This window comes from Poecilia reticulata, linkage group LG21 (genome assembly GCF_000633615.1).
Source record: "Poecilia reticulata strain Guanapo linkage group LG21, Guppy_female_1.0+MT, whole genome shotgun sequence".
In the NCBI taxonomy this organism is placed as follows: domain Eukaryota; kingdom Metazoa; phylum Chordata; class Actinopteri; order Cyprinodontiformes; family Poeciliidae; genus Poecilia; species Poecilia reticulata.
Window position 1 is genome coordinate 17,988,395 of NC_024351.1, and position 14,661 is coordinate 18,003,055.

At 44.3% G+C, this 14,661-nt stretch overlaps 1 protein-coding gene across 7 annotated transcripts in view; it reads left to right on the forward strand.

The window, feature by feature from the left end:
* runx2b (RUNX family transcription factor 2b) overlaps positions 1–14,661 on the forward strand; it is a 98,488-nt gene that overhangs the window by 60,187 nt on the left and 23,640 nt on the right. For 5 of the 7 annotated variants that reach the window (XM_008398276.2, XM_008398272.2, XM_008398274.2 and 2 more), the window contains 3 exons: positions 1,333–1,598; positions 3,307–3,463; positions 6,030–6,134. In XM_008398276.2, coding sequence (XP_008396498.1) covers positions 1,333–1,598; positions 3,307–3,463; positions 6,030–6,134 — 528 coding nt within the window. The other 2 variants (XM_008398275.2, XM_008398277.2) reach the window with 2 other exon arrangements.

Sequence of the window (14,661 nt, forward strand, 5' to 3'; positions counted from 1 at the left end):
GGAGGCAGAATATCTGCTGCAGCTAAACCTCGGCTTACACCTGCGCAACAGCTCTCCCCTGCGCCCGCAGTGAAACCCTACTCCTGCGCGTCCTACCTGACTCACCGCTCTCCGGTGACTCAGTGGCTCCGGCCCTTGATGGGAGCTCAGTCCGAGACGCTCCTGTGAGGCGCACATTGTCGAGCGCCGTAACTCAACACGGTCTGACTGGAAATGACCACCTCCGACGTCAGGAGCGCGCTGCCAGGTCCACGGGAACGGTGACATGTCGGTACGTATACGGTTTACACGCGCGCCGTGGAACGCTCTCGAGTGGGGGTTGGGGGGTGGTGGTGGTGTGTGGGAGCGCAGAGACGACGCTGAACAAAAAACGATTGTCCGTTGTGTGTGTGTGTGTGGGGGGGGGACAGAGCGCATTAGAGGCGTGATAGATCGCGGCGCAGCGCGGAGGGAGCGGATCTGACTCCAGACACCACGTGTTGGAGTCGCATCAGCGCAATAATTGAAGGGGCGCTCGGGCTATATAAACCACAAAAACGCCTGCGAACGGGGAACCCCGGCCCTCCAAACACTAACCACATTCACGGCCGCAAAACGGGATTCGTTTTTTTTTTTTTCTTTCCCTTCCCTCCTCCTTCATCTCACCGGCAATCATTTCTTTTCTCTCTCTCTCTCTCTGCCTCTCTCTCTTTCTTTTTTCTACCCTTCCCCAGGCTTTTTAACCCTATATACAAAACCTGCTTCGCGGCCGGAAGACCTCCAGAAAGATTTGTTGAATTTGCAGGCGTCTCGGGATTATAAATAGGCTTGTTAAGTATTGTTGAGGCGTAATCTTTTCACTTTGAAACTTTCCTTTATGTGTACATAGCCTGCGGGTTTCCAAAGCGCCTTTCTGTTTGGCACAAAGACTTCAATGACGCACCTGGAGGAGCGCTTTGACTTTTTTTTTTTTTTTTTTTAAGCAAACGAAAGCAGACAAAAACCTTTTAGACCGTCTGGTTTAACTGTATAGCCTAGTAGCGCGCTCGGAGATTTATTTGGTGTTATTACAGTGAGAGCGCGCGCCTGCGTTATGGCACGTGGATTCCTCCCTGGAAAAGCTCTCGATTTAGAAAAAACTCGTCCTTAAAGCTTTTTTTTTTTTTTTTTTTTTTTTTCCACCCGCGGGAGAAAGTCTGCTCTGTAGTCGAGAGAGTTTTAGAGCGCTCAACCGAACCGAGAGGCAGCGAGTGTGAGAGAAAGCGGAGAGAGCCGGACAGAGAGAGAGAGAGAAAGCCCCCCTCTGCAGCGCCTTTCCGCTAATCCACGGTGTTGTGATGCGAATTCCCGTAGATCCCAGCGCCAGCCGGAGGTTCAGTCCGCCGTCCAGCAGCCTCCAGCCGGTCCCAGGGAAGATGAACGACGTGAGCTCCCCGGCCGGCCAGCCGGACGCGGCGGCCGCGGTGCCGAGGCTGCGTCCCCCGCATGAGAACCGCAGCATGGCCGAGATCATCGCCGACCACCCAGCCGAGCTGGTGCGCACCGACAGCCCCAACTTCCTCTGCTCGGTCCTGCCCTCCCACTGGCGGTGCAACAAGACGCTGCCTGTCGCCTTCAAGGTGAGCTCAAACAAAGTGTTGACGGTTAGAAGGAATCCCAGTAGGAGCCCAGCAAGTGGCATTCCGCTATCAACTTTGAGCTTAATGTGTTATAAATAGGGCAGAAATGCGTCTTTGAATCCGAACATATTACATTATACGTAGAACCTGAACTGATCTGAATTTGGATTCTTTGTAATGTGTTGGACTTGTGAATAACAATGTTTTTTGGGGGGATTTTTTTGCTATATAAATACACTGAATAAAAGCTGACTTAAACTTATCCAAATGTTTTTAATCCCTCTACATTTGTAATTTATTGGGTTGCTGCAAAAAATGTATTATAGTTCTTTTTAATTTTTTAATTTTGAAATGTATTTTTTTAATTGAAAAATCACCAGTTTCTATAAATGTCACCAAACATTGTATTTTATTTTTATTATCATCTATGTCAATGTATGAAATAACTCTTCTTGGTTTTTTTTCTTTCTGATTAAGTTGATTTTAACTCCTTATGATTAAAATTGTGCATCAAGAAAATCATTTCTCTGAAGTGGTTTCACAGCTTTAATGCAAAATCTTGAAAAGAAAAAGCAGAAATGTATCACAGGAGTCAAATATTTTTTATTATTATTATTTAAAACAGAGAAGCAACAATTACACCTCCTAGCCTAGTTTTGAATTACAGTTATGATGATCTGCACAGCATTTTGATTTTGATTATTAGGCTTTCTTGTGAGCCTGTGAAGTGGGCTGGCAGTGTGAAGAAACAGGTGGAGGAGGGGGGTGCAGTAGCTTCATAAAGCCAGAGAAAACTTCCTTCATCCCCGCAGCTTCTTTGGCATCTCATTAAATATGCTTTAGGAAAAGTAAGGTGACGACGATGGAGTATTTTTAACTGTTTTGTCACAGCAACATTTTGAAAACCTCTGCATGTCTTCACATCAAAAACCTATTTAGTTTTTAATATCATCGACAGCCACTGAAATTATCATGACAAACTTAAATCCTTTAGAAACGTGTCAGAATGAAGAATAACCACATTTGTTTGCTGATTCCATATTTAAATACTCAAGCACATCAGTTTTTATTTTAGCTTTTTCAACAAGAATTATTTGGTGTTTTACAGTCTAAAAACAAAAATAAATACGCCTCAGGAATAAAAAAATTAAAAAAAAGAGGCTCCAGGAATAATGTTTTTAACATTTTAGGCTTTTGAAGCCTCGTCATTTATTTTCTCCCTTGATATTCCGCCGATTAAAAAAAAATAAGAAAAGAGAAAAAAAAAGGAGGCCCTTTTAATTAGGCGGCGTATTACTCACAGGACAGATCAAAGACCCTCGTCAGTGGAAATGTATAGCTGAGGCTCTGGCTTGGAATTAAATGTGACAACTTTCTGAAATATAAGTGTTATTTCCCCCGTCGTTATTACGAGGGGGCTCTGTAATTATCGCGGGGTTTTGCTCGTCTTCTTTTATCCGCGTCCAAGAAGCTAAATGATAACACAAGGCCTCCACGCTCAAGATGGTTAACATCATAACATTTATCTTATTGTCAGATCGCTTCAGAGGGACAAATTAAAACCCATCCATCAACATGATTTGGAGGAGGATGGCATGATGGGGAGCAGAAAGCATTCCTCCATTTTTTTTATTTTATTTTATGTGTCGATATTTTTCAGATTTGAGAAAGTGATTAAAAATTTTCCTCCCCTTCGTCTCCTCGACAGGTGGTCGCCCTGGGCGACATACCCGACGGGACGGTTGTCACGGTCATGGCGGGCAACGACGAGAACTACTCGGCCGAGCTGCGGAACGCCTCGGGCGTAATGAAGAACCAAGTGGCGCGCTTCAACGACCTTCGCTTCGTGGGCCGCAGCGGCAGAGGTGAGGCCTCAGACTCTCTCGGCGCTCGCTGCCGCAGCCTGCAGGGAGCCATTAGGGCTCAGTGGTGTGGATTAGTGGCCACATTCCCCCAAAGTGGCAACCACATAATGATCTCCCTAACTCCAGGGGCTAAATCCCACAGCCCATATCCTTAAGAGAGGCCAATAACGTCGCTTCTGCAAGCTCAGGACGCCGCTTCTTTAGAGTTAATTATCCACAATAAGCAGGCGATGCCTCTTGAAATCTAAAATATTTAATGTTTTTATTTATTTATTCTAATAAAGAAGCAGTTTTCCATTTTTTTTCCCATTTCACCTTGCATAACCTCGGCTTGGTTCAGGTCCGTAAACATGCTGGGTGGTGTTGCACCCCCTACCCCCCCGCCCTCCTCCAGACCCCCCGTGGCTGATCGCTCTCTGCCCACATCCTCGGGCTGCCGGAGTGAAACAAACTCCTGTTCAGTCCAATAACATTCCTGGAGTGCTTGGCATCACCAGGCGACAATTCAGATCTCTCGCTGCTCCCCTCACTCGTTAGTAAATCATCGTATTTGCAAGTCGTGACGCTTGGCACTCGCCGCTTGCTCCCAGCCGTTCCCCGTTTCTCTGGAACACACCGTTCATTTTTTTCCCTTTTGAATCTCCCCGCCCTCCTCCCCCGGTTAAAGCGATCGCAACAGGTAGCTGTCGGTTAAAAACAAAAACAAAACAAAAAAACAAACGGGTTGATGAGCGTTGAGGGGTCGCGTGGACGCCCGCGACCAGTTGCCACGGTAACCTTTCCTCGTGCGGCTTTTGCTGAGACACAGAATCTCGCAACAGGAAGTGACACAGGAGCCAGGAGGGTGGATCGGACTACGAGGTGTCTGAAATGAATACCCTCCAGTGACAGATAAGTACAAGCGGAGAGAACTGATAGCATGTTAGATAGCTAAAAGTCACGGCCAGAGAAGAGGCCGGAGCCAGGCGGGGGCGGACGGGGATCGATAATTACAGGCCTGATGCGGACGACGATAGCGTGGATGCATGGGGCAAGTTATTCAGAGAGGAATCAGATACTCCTGATAAGATCTTTGGACTTAATGGTGTTCCTTGGGAATCGTCTAATAATAGGAGTGCAGGTACTGCATTCACATCCCTTTGACGTTTTCACGCGAGCGCAACACAACCGCAGGCTGCAGTGTGCTTCTTCTGTGATAAGACAGGAAGTGTGGCTTAATAAAGTGGGGATCACATCTGGAAAGTGCGGCATGCATCCACCTTTCACTGCAGTCACAGCTGCTAGTTTTCTGGGGGAGTAAAAGTCTCTCAGAAGACGCGACTGAGATTTAAAAATGTGGATGGCCATTTTTAAATCTCAGTCGGGTCAAAGTGTGGATGTGTTATATGTTCATGTAACACATGAAAATGCTGCGATCTGAACCCATCTCTGAAGCTCTGGCTATATGTGTAGGGTCATCACTATGCATAAGGTTCCTGCCTTGTCCAGGATAGTCCTTTTTTTAGTTCCCTATATTTGGCTAAAAAACTGGAGACTCAACGAACCAATATTAATATTTGTGTCAGTCCCAGTATTGAAAAAAATTCTATATCGGCTATCGTTGGCAATGCATCCATTTCGTAAAAGCAGATTTGTTCAGTCTAATTCTACGAGTGACCTCACGGTTTACTCTTTATGTTACGTTTTCTTTCAAATTCCTAATTGTCTGTGACTGAAGTCTGGTTAAGCAAAAATGTTCTTCAGAAAAACCGGTGCCAGTTCAGCACCAAAGTGAAGACTTCCACCATCCAGAGGGACAAAAGAGAGAAAACGACAGTCGTTATAAATCGTCACGCGATCGATTGATTTATTGTTCATGGCGACAGACCTGGATGTTGATTACAGGATGATGGCGACGTTTTCATCTCCCTCTCCCCCCTTGCACCTCAGTGGAGGTATGTGGGTCACCTGTCGCCACTGCTATCTGCCTGGCCCATCTCTTTGAGAGCCATGTTTACTGAGGTTGTAAAGTGGAAGAGAGAGGGGAGGGTTTGTGCGCCCAGACGGCTGCGAGTGAATGGACAGCTGCTCCCTCTCCTCCCTCCCTCTTCCCGCTTTCCCGTTTCCCACTTGCAGCCACGCTTGCGCGGCGCGTCTGCATACCTCAGAAGTTAGTGTAGCTGCTGACTTGGCTGTTGTGATATGATTCACAGCATTCCTCGTGCATGAACATGGGAATACACGCGCTTGCACAGACAAGCGCTCAACCCCAAGGCAACAACTGCTGGGGATTATCAAGAAAGGAAGTGACTATTAAAATGCCTCTCGCCGTCCCACACGGCAGTAGAGATTCTTGATAACGAGATGCTGGCTGCTGCGGCGCAACTCCACAAAACTAAACTGAACACTTAGCTAGCTAAACAGAGCTGATTTAATGTTGTTATTTTGTTATCGTTCTCTTTAGGCCAACATCTCCTTGTAACGTGATCACTGCAACACTCGTGACTTAGGAATGGTTTTAGAGATAAATGCCAGACATTGTCTTTGCAGATGGCATATCCTTTGATCTTCTTTGATGTCACCACAGGCAAGAGCTTCACACTGACAATCACGGTATTCACCAACCCACCGCAAGTGGCCACGTACCACCGAGCCATAAAGGTCACCGTGGACGGACCGCGTGAGCCCAGGAGTGAGTACCGATGCATGCACTTGCAGCACAGTAAGGGAGCATGCCAGAGCGCGCTAAAAACATTTCTTCCAGTTGAGTTTGTCTTGAGAAAGATGAGTCAGTGAGTGACAAGACAGGAAATCAAAACTGAAAAGTATTTTTTTTAAATTACAAATAAAAGCACAAGACAAGAAATGTGCTCTTATATTTCCCACAGTTTAAACTTTGAGTGCAAGAACAGATCGTGGATCTGCTTTTGAATCTGAAAGGGGGAATTGCTGATTTTTTTCCCCCAATTGATATTCGGTGAAATTATTAGGAATAGTTCTCTTACTTGTAATCAAATGTCAGTTAATTTGTGGAAACATAGTCGTATTTGCATATAAAGGTTGCTTCTTCTCAATGTGATCTCTTCAGTTGGATAGTTTGCAGGTATGACAATGAATACCTGCAATGTTTTGATGGTAAAATTGACAGAATCTGAATCAGTTTCTTGAGGCGTTAAAACAGTCCTGCATCTCTCCCATTGAAACATGAATCAGATAAAAATTTTAGAAAATTTGTCACTGCAAGTGTACGCTGTTCTTTTTTTTTTTGGTTTGATCAGCTTGGACCTGCATCATCTTCCCTATCGTCTTCCATCTTCCCTGCATGTCTCTGGGAATATCTTTGAACAAAATCCATCTGATCCAAATTCACCATGGAATCCAAACATCAGGATTGGGGTTTCTCGATATGTTTCCAAATGTTCTCACCCGTTTTACAACAATCAGATGCCAAAATCAACTAAGCTGTAATCCCCAAGTCTTGACTGGCTATTAGTCTTCCACCACTCTGACAGTTTCTTCTCTTATCACCACTTCTCAGTCCCCTGCTTTAGATTTTGGCAATAAAAAAAACCCAGCAAATGCAAAGCTTTATAAGCCGATATCAACCATCTAGACTTTCACAGGAGACATTTGTTAGGTTGCAGCTGTGCTTAGATGCTGATCATTTTACTCTCTCAAAAAAAAAAAAAAAAAAGGTGAGGGAATGAAAATGGTATTTTTGTTGGTTTCGCATACAAATGTTCCTGGGGTGGGACGGGGGGGCCTTCCTCTGTAGCGGTGTTTCCCAATGCTCGTCCTCTTGGCACACTGCCCTGCATGTTGTAGGTGTTTCCCTGCTTCAGCGCACCAGAGTTTTATTTATGGCTGATTAACAACGTTTTACTGAACTGCAATCATCTGAATTAGGCATGTTTCAGCAAGGAAACGTGTAAAACATGCAGGGCAGTGTGCCTTGACGGCCAGGGTTGGGAAACACCAGACTCTGCAGGACATTCTGTACTAAGAATGCGTCATTTTATACGAGCCAAGGTGTATTCTCTGTATCCTACCTAATAATTTAAAGTGTTTTTTATCATTATTATTATTATTAGCCAATAATGCACTCATTATTCGCTGTAAGACAGTGATTATTGTGGTTGTGTGATTTAAGTTAATACTTCACAAGAAGGAGGTTGTTTGATATCATTTGGGTTTGACCAAAGGTGATTTATCTGTCATGTTTCAAGTCAAACCAGGATGAATGAAAATAGGGTACGATGTCTTTAAAGGATATTAACATAATGCTATATTATGTAAATATAGTATTTCATTTTTATGGCTATTTCCTTCCATTATTCATGAAATTATGTAACTACAAAGATAGACAAATTGATGGTTTGACTGCATGAGCTTGAAGTAGTATAGAAATGGAAGAAGGAAGCAATGAAATAGCAATGTAGTGGTAAAAATGGGTTCAGCAATTAAAGTTGTAGTTCAGTTTGAGTCGTTAAATTTCTAAAAAGGAAATTTAGAAAGCGAGAAGGAAGAGAGGAAAAAGGCTAGCGGTATGATACGTGACATTGTTTGTTTGAACTAATTGTGACAATTTAGAGAATTGACACACGACTCGGCATTAGTGGCTTACGAAAGTCTACACTTTTGCAAGAGGCTTTTGCTTCTCATGGTTTCCTCAATTGGACAACATTCCTGTTACTCTGTTAAATTATCCAATCAACTCTAATGCTACTTTAATCTGGATCATTCTTTAAAAAGCCTCTTTATTTAGCCACAGGTTGTCGCTGAATCCAAATGTTTACGCCACCCCCAGAAAACTGATTCATATGGTCTCAGCTGTTGATGGGAAGACATTTAGTTGGAAGAACAACTATAAACTTAACAAACTTGTGAGTGGAGACATAAAATACACTAATATAGTGTAAGTAGTTTTGGTGTTCCTTAAAACAGCTCAAGTCGACTGGATCCTTAGTTCCAACCTGACAAGCTATCAGCCTTTCTACGCTTACTTCCGGTTCTGATAAAAACTCCACTGGAACTTGAACAAGTCCTTTAAGAGCCAGAGCATTTCCTCTGGTTTTCACAAACTGAACTGTTTGATGTTGAAAACAACAGCTGCGCTTTAACTAAACCGTAGAAGTGGCCCAACGGCTAAAAGCTAAAGCTAATCGACGGGAGACGCTAAGGTATTTCAGCTGAAAAGTTCTGACTTGCACAAGCCGACAAGCGATAGGAGGTTAAATAAAGACGAACCGATGTTCAGTTTCCTGTCTTACATAAACGTGAGACAAAGTATTCCTGAAAGGGTACTCCGGGTAGCAGAGTGCTAGCATCAGCTTCTTTTAATGGCCCACATAAAAACAACTGAGGAGGAAAAAAAAAAAACTTTACTGTAGACAACAGTGCCAACTGGTCTGGCATGCAGCTGTTTCCACAACCCTCCTCCCTATTCATAAAAAAAAACAAAAAAAACCCGATATTCTCATCTCAAGGCGTCTCAAGGAACAATATCACATCACAAACAATCCACCCACCCAGCCAGCCTGCACGGTCACATATGGCACCAGGACACAGAGGAGCCAGGAGACAGTAGGATTACTACCACCATCACTCAGCGTTGTAGGAAACCAGCGTTCGGTGCCAGAAAAACGCCTCACGCACACCCGACAGTCAGCACTGCGCAGACATGGCGCCCCGAGACAAAGGCACATGCTTGTCCTGGAAGCGCGCATGCTCTCGCAATCACGCCCACTTCATTTCCCCCACCACCGCCGCCACCGAGACCACCGCCACCACCTCCCTTTCGCACCAGTGTTTGATCAAAAGCATTTCCTGTGCATCTGCTGTCCCCCGTCAGAGGACTTTCAAACAAGTCCCATTACTCGGTGGCGAGCAGATGGGAGTCGGAACTGAGTTTGTTTAGAAAACCAGAGCCGAGTTAAAGAGACCCGAGCAACTGCACAGGAGGAATCCGAGTTTTGCTTGTTGTGAGAAATGGGGAAAAAAGTTATTCAAATCTTAATTGTACCGTGCAGCGTCTTGCAAACCCCTTAGATTTTTTTCACATTTTGTCAAGTTTCAGTCAAAAACTTGTGCGTTTGCAGGGATTTTATCTGATACACTCATACGTAGTTGTGCGTAACTGCGAGACGGGATAAAGCAATTCACAAACAAAATGTGCCGTGCATTTCGATGCATCCTCTGAGTCAGTCCCACTGCTTGCTTCAGTTGCAGCTGCAAGTGAGTTGGACTAAAACCCTATCAAAAGCAGCTCAAATTGTTAAACATCTGAACATAAAACTTTTAGTTGTACCAAAGATTCTACTTTATGAAAATGTTTCTATCTAGCCAGAAGAGATTCAACTCTATTTCAGCCTCTAACTGTTTTTTTTCTGTGTTGACCTTTATTACTTACTTCCCTCCACTGCTGGAAAAAGGAATCCCCACAACATAATGCTCCCACCGCCTTGTTTTCCCGTGGGGGCGGTGTGTTCAGAGTGACGCGCAACGTTAGTTTCCAGCCACACACAGCGTTTTGCATGCAGGCCAAGAAGCAGAACTGTGGTCTTTTCTGAATGCTGCCCGATCCCCTACATCGTTTCTGGCAAACACTAACGGGACTTCTTATGGCTTACTTTCTGCAGCGGCTCTCTTTTTACCACAGGATATATCCAGTTCATGACTGACTGCACTAGGTTTGTAGTTGTGCCCATACTCCTTTTATTTCTGGATGATGGATCAGTGCAGCAATAGTTGTTAAGATTTTCGTTTGTGCTGTAGCTCTGTTTTAAACATTTCCATTACTTCCTCCCTGGCCTGTCGGGTGTTTTTCTGCCTTCATGATGGTTGTTTGATCACAAATGTTCGCTAATAAAGTCTTGAGGACTTTAGATAACATTCATATAGAGATCCAGGATGTTTTCATACCTGATAGTTCGGCAGACTCGGTTCAACTGGGGACCAAAGCTGCTACATTTTGAGCCGGTTCACTTTCACACTGCACTGTGTGAACCCAACTAAACCCTTTGAGCAACATGTTCCCCCACTCGCCTGTGGCGGCACTGCACCAAGAAACACTGAAGGAAACAGCATAAAAACCTCTGAAGAAGACACAAGTGCAACTTCCTTCTTCACGAAATACAAACAAAAATGGAGTAGAGTCAGATTTTAGCGGCTGTGGGATTTCCTGTTTGTCTTTGTTAAAAGATTTCTCCCGCTAGTGCTAGTATCTCGTGTTTGTTTTGGCCGTGTTTACCCAGAATGCCCTGCGGCGTACTCCACTTCCTGCTTTTTGAGCGGTCTCCGGTTCGTTGGGCGTTTACGTTAAACAATCAAACCTCATGCCAGAATTCACTTGAACCGGACCCAGACCTCGGTGTTTTAGGCGAACCAGAGTTCACGTCTTTGATCCGCATCAGAACTCGATTGCAGACTTTCCAGGTAAAAGGACTGAAGTTTTATTAAAATGGGCTAAACAGAGCTGGTCTGAATGCACCCTCAGTTATACACACCTGGGCTGATTAGGTGACCTCTGAAGTGATTTGGTTGAACTGGATTTTGTTTAGGTGTGTCATTGTGAAATGGGCTGAATTTATTTTAACACACAGTTTTAGATGTTACCTTGTGTTTAGAAAATACAATAAAAATCCCAATAAAATACATAAAAATTAGTGGTTGTAATGTGACTAAAATGTGAAAGACTTTAGCCTTTAAGAGTATGAGTCTTTTTGCGAGGCTCTGTAATTGAATCATAAAGACTGTGTCATCCCACATAACCCCTGAACCTCTTTGCTTTGCTGTTAAGTGGTCAGAATTACCCCGGTGGTATAATTTACCCAGAACTAAAGCCAGAACACGTATCCCTCTCAGGGGTCATTACACTGAGGTCTAAGGGTGGCAAAACACACATGTGCCCTCTCCCCTGCCGCCTCCTCCTCGCCCTCTTTTTTTTTTTGTCAAAGTTTTCGGCGCTCATTCACTTGAGCCGAGGGGCAGCGGCTGTCTCCCACCGTGCGATTCTATCTGTGAACGCTTCATTTAGACATGGTGGGCTTTGTCAGCCATTACAGCTCTTATTTTGTGTTAAACGAGCGGGTAATTAGGGGGGCCTGTAGTACACCGGGCCCCTGCGGGGAGGGGTCAGCGGAGCGGCGGAAACAGTAGGCCGTCTCAGGGGTTTGACATACACGGGCGCTTTATGGCTCTCTGCTGTCAAAACACCGTGTTGTTTCTGGAAAATAAGGCCGACAATAACCCTCGATTTCAGGCGTGCGGTGTGGGCCAGTCTGGAAAGTAGAAGTGAAGGGACATTTTTGATCCTTTTATTGATGTTACTTTAACACTTTGCAGTTTTATTGACCCTTCATTAATAGCTCATCTGGTGGTGGGTGTCTTTCAGGAAGGACATTTTGTCCCTGTGTTTGATGAGCCTTATGGCTGCCATATGAGTCCAACCCCCCCTCCACCCACCACCCTCCTCCGACGGATGTGATTTCCCCCCACCGTCTCTCCCCCTCCCCATCTAATATCTGTGGAGGAATAAAGTGGGACCACCCGTGAACGAATGGTCCTCGTATCTCTGCGCAGTCGACTTAATTAATTGCATGGTCGGAGTGATGAATATTAGCGAGGCTTTGTTTAAAGATCTGTGGTGTGAGGTTTACAGCGTGTGCGTGTGTGTGGGTTTGGTAAGCGGTTAGTCAGGTCCCTCTGACCACTGCGCTATTAGCAGTAGGCTAACTTGGTTTCTGTGGCTTGCATTGTCCTTAATGGCTTGACAGCTCTTGGTTACCCTGTGGTTTGCCACTGCACCCAGCAGCTTACCAAGTGTGTGGAGGCATGTGTGTGTATGCGTGTGCGTGTGCCTGTGCATGCGTGTGTGTGTTTCCTCCTTGTGCACGCAGATATGATCTGCAAAAGTCTGCGTTGGATCTCCCGCGTTTCTACCCGTGCTGCATTTTTCGCAGGGAAAGCGAGAGAGTAGAGAGTGTGTGTGTGTGTGTGTGTGTTATGGGTGTCATTAGTTGAGTGCAGCCACAGTGCAGATTTGGAGCAGAGCTAATAGGCCTCATTAAATGTCATTTTGAGCTAATAGACAGGGAGTGGCTGTTTAAACCAATATGCTTTTATAGGTGGTTCTGTCTCCTTTCAGCTGCTCCTTATGGTGGCTGTGGCCAGCTGAGACAAACTTCCTGAGTGATTATAGCGGAGCTGCAATAACACAATAAACAAGGCTTTCTGTCCAAACCCACTGTTCTCATTAGAGTTAATTGATCGCAGGCGAACAGAGAAGGTGACAAAACCCCGCTGTGGCATCCATCACAGTCTGTCTCTTCTGGGGCTCGCGCCTCGTAAGCGGCCGCGAGTTTATGTTGTGCGTCAGCGCCGTTGGAGGTTCGTGGTCAGATCCATCTTTGCTGTTTTGGCACCTGGACAAGTCGAGACTTGGGGCTTCTGGGTTTGGGGATGGGAGCGAGGGGGCGGGTGTTTTGGTTCGGTTTTGGTCAGGGTGTTAACAAGTCTGGTGAGGAGGCCCTGGTTACTTAAAAGCCTGCAGACAATATTAGTGGTTCAGAAGACCTGTCTGCCAAGCCAGAAGCCCCTGTGATACACATCCACACACTCACAAAGCCACTGTACTTGTATGTGCATATGTTGTTTTTTTAATGCCTTTAGCATTACAGCAGCTTCAGTTTTAGATGTAAAGTGTTGCAGAGCTGGAAGATTCGAACTAAAATATACCTGCATGTGATTCAGTTAATCACACTGTTTAAAATACTTAAAGTCAAATGTAAAACTTGTAGGATGAGCTAACAAAAAGCATGTCTGTTTCAATATGCAGGGCTAAATGACTGCTGTTGACCTCCGGAATGTCAGACATAGTGCCTTACCAAAGTTAAATCAGTAAAGTCAAGTTTATTCTGATTGCACATTTCACCAGTTCAAGGGCTTTATGCCATGCAAACATAATACAGTAACCAGCAATCATCAAACAGGTTGATCAATGTTCAACTTACTGCTAATCAAAACAGACTGATTTAAAGGAACTCGGTGTTTCGGTATGTTTGCAGGTTTCTGGAAGTTTTTTCCAGATTTGTGGCGCTTAGAAGCTGGATGCTGCTTCAGACATCTTGGACATTTTCCCACTTTGTCATGTTACAACCACAAACTCGGATGTATTTTAATTTGATTCACCAACAAATAGTCCTAACCTACCAAGATAATGACATGACTGTGAACGAAAAATGACAGAGCAAACCTGGAATCACAAGTAGACAGACAGGTGGGGGAATTTATTCATTTTAGTTGACATCTCCCAATACACTGCACTGTTACACTAGACTAGAATAGCCGCCTTCGGATCCGATTTCAAAAGTCTTTAGAATCTGTGGCAAGTCCTCATAATAGATGTTTTAACAAGCTATCCATCCAGTCTGAAAGAGCTTGAGCTGTTTCAAAAGGTATCTATTTTCCCCTCTACTTCACTATTTTGTGCTGGTCAGTAACATGATAGTCTCAATACTTTGCCAGGCGCTGTAGATGCGATCAAAGGGAATACGAGCCAAGTTTTCACATCATTCTGCCTTTAAATGTAGATGCGGATGAAAGGCCAGAAAATGCGCGAACATAAATATTAAGAAGTGTTTTTTTCGATGATGTTGTAGGACGAATGCACTGTCCCAAAGTGTGACCTTTAAGCTGTTTTCTTTGTGGCGGATTTTAAAAGGGCGTAGTTAGTCACTCAGTGACACTTGACAACTTGCTGCTGTTAATTGTTTATCTTACACAGCATGACTTTTAATCCTCGATTTTGGGAAACATAAAAGACAGCAATAACAGGTTGTACTTTCTACTACATTAAACCCAATATAAACCTCCTTTTTCACGTCCTTCTAGAGTTACACGAAATACGTTGGTAATAGTTTGGACTTCTCTTCTGAAAACTGTACTTTACAGTTAAACCCAGGTGGAAATAGAAGCGAGGAAGCTGAATTTTTCACACTTTCAGCAGAAAAATCGATGTACCTTTTCCATGGAGAGGGGAAGAGCTCTTTAAGCAATTTATTTTTATTTAGTCAATCATACTAACAATTTATTTACCTACGCATTTTACATTTGACTTTCTATTCAGTCTGAAAGTTACAATTCATGTTCAAACCTGACGGTAAGTACCTTTACAGATGCTAATTGCAGACAAGGATTTTTAGATGTTATCAGTAGCTGGC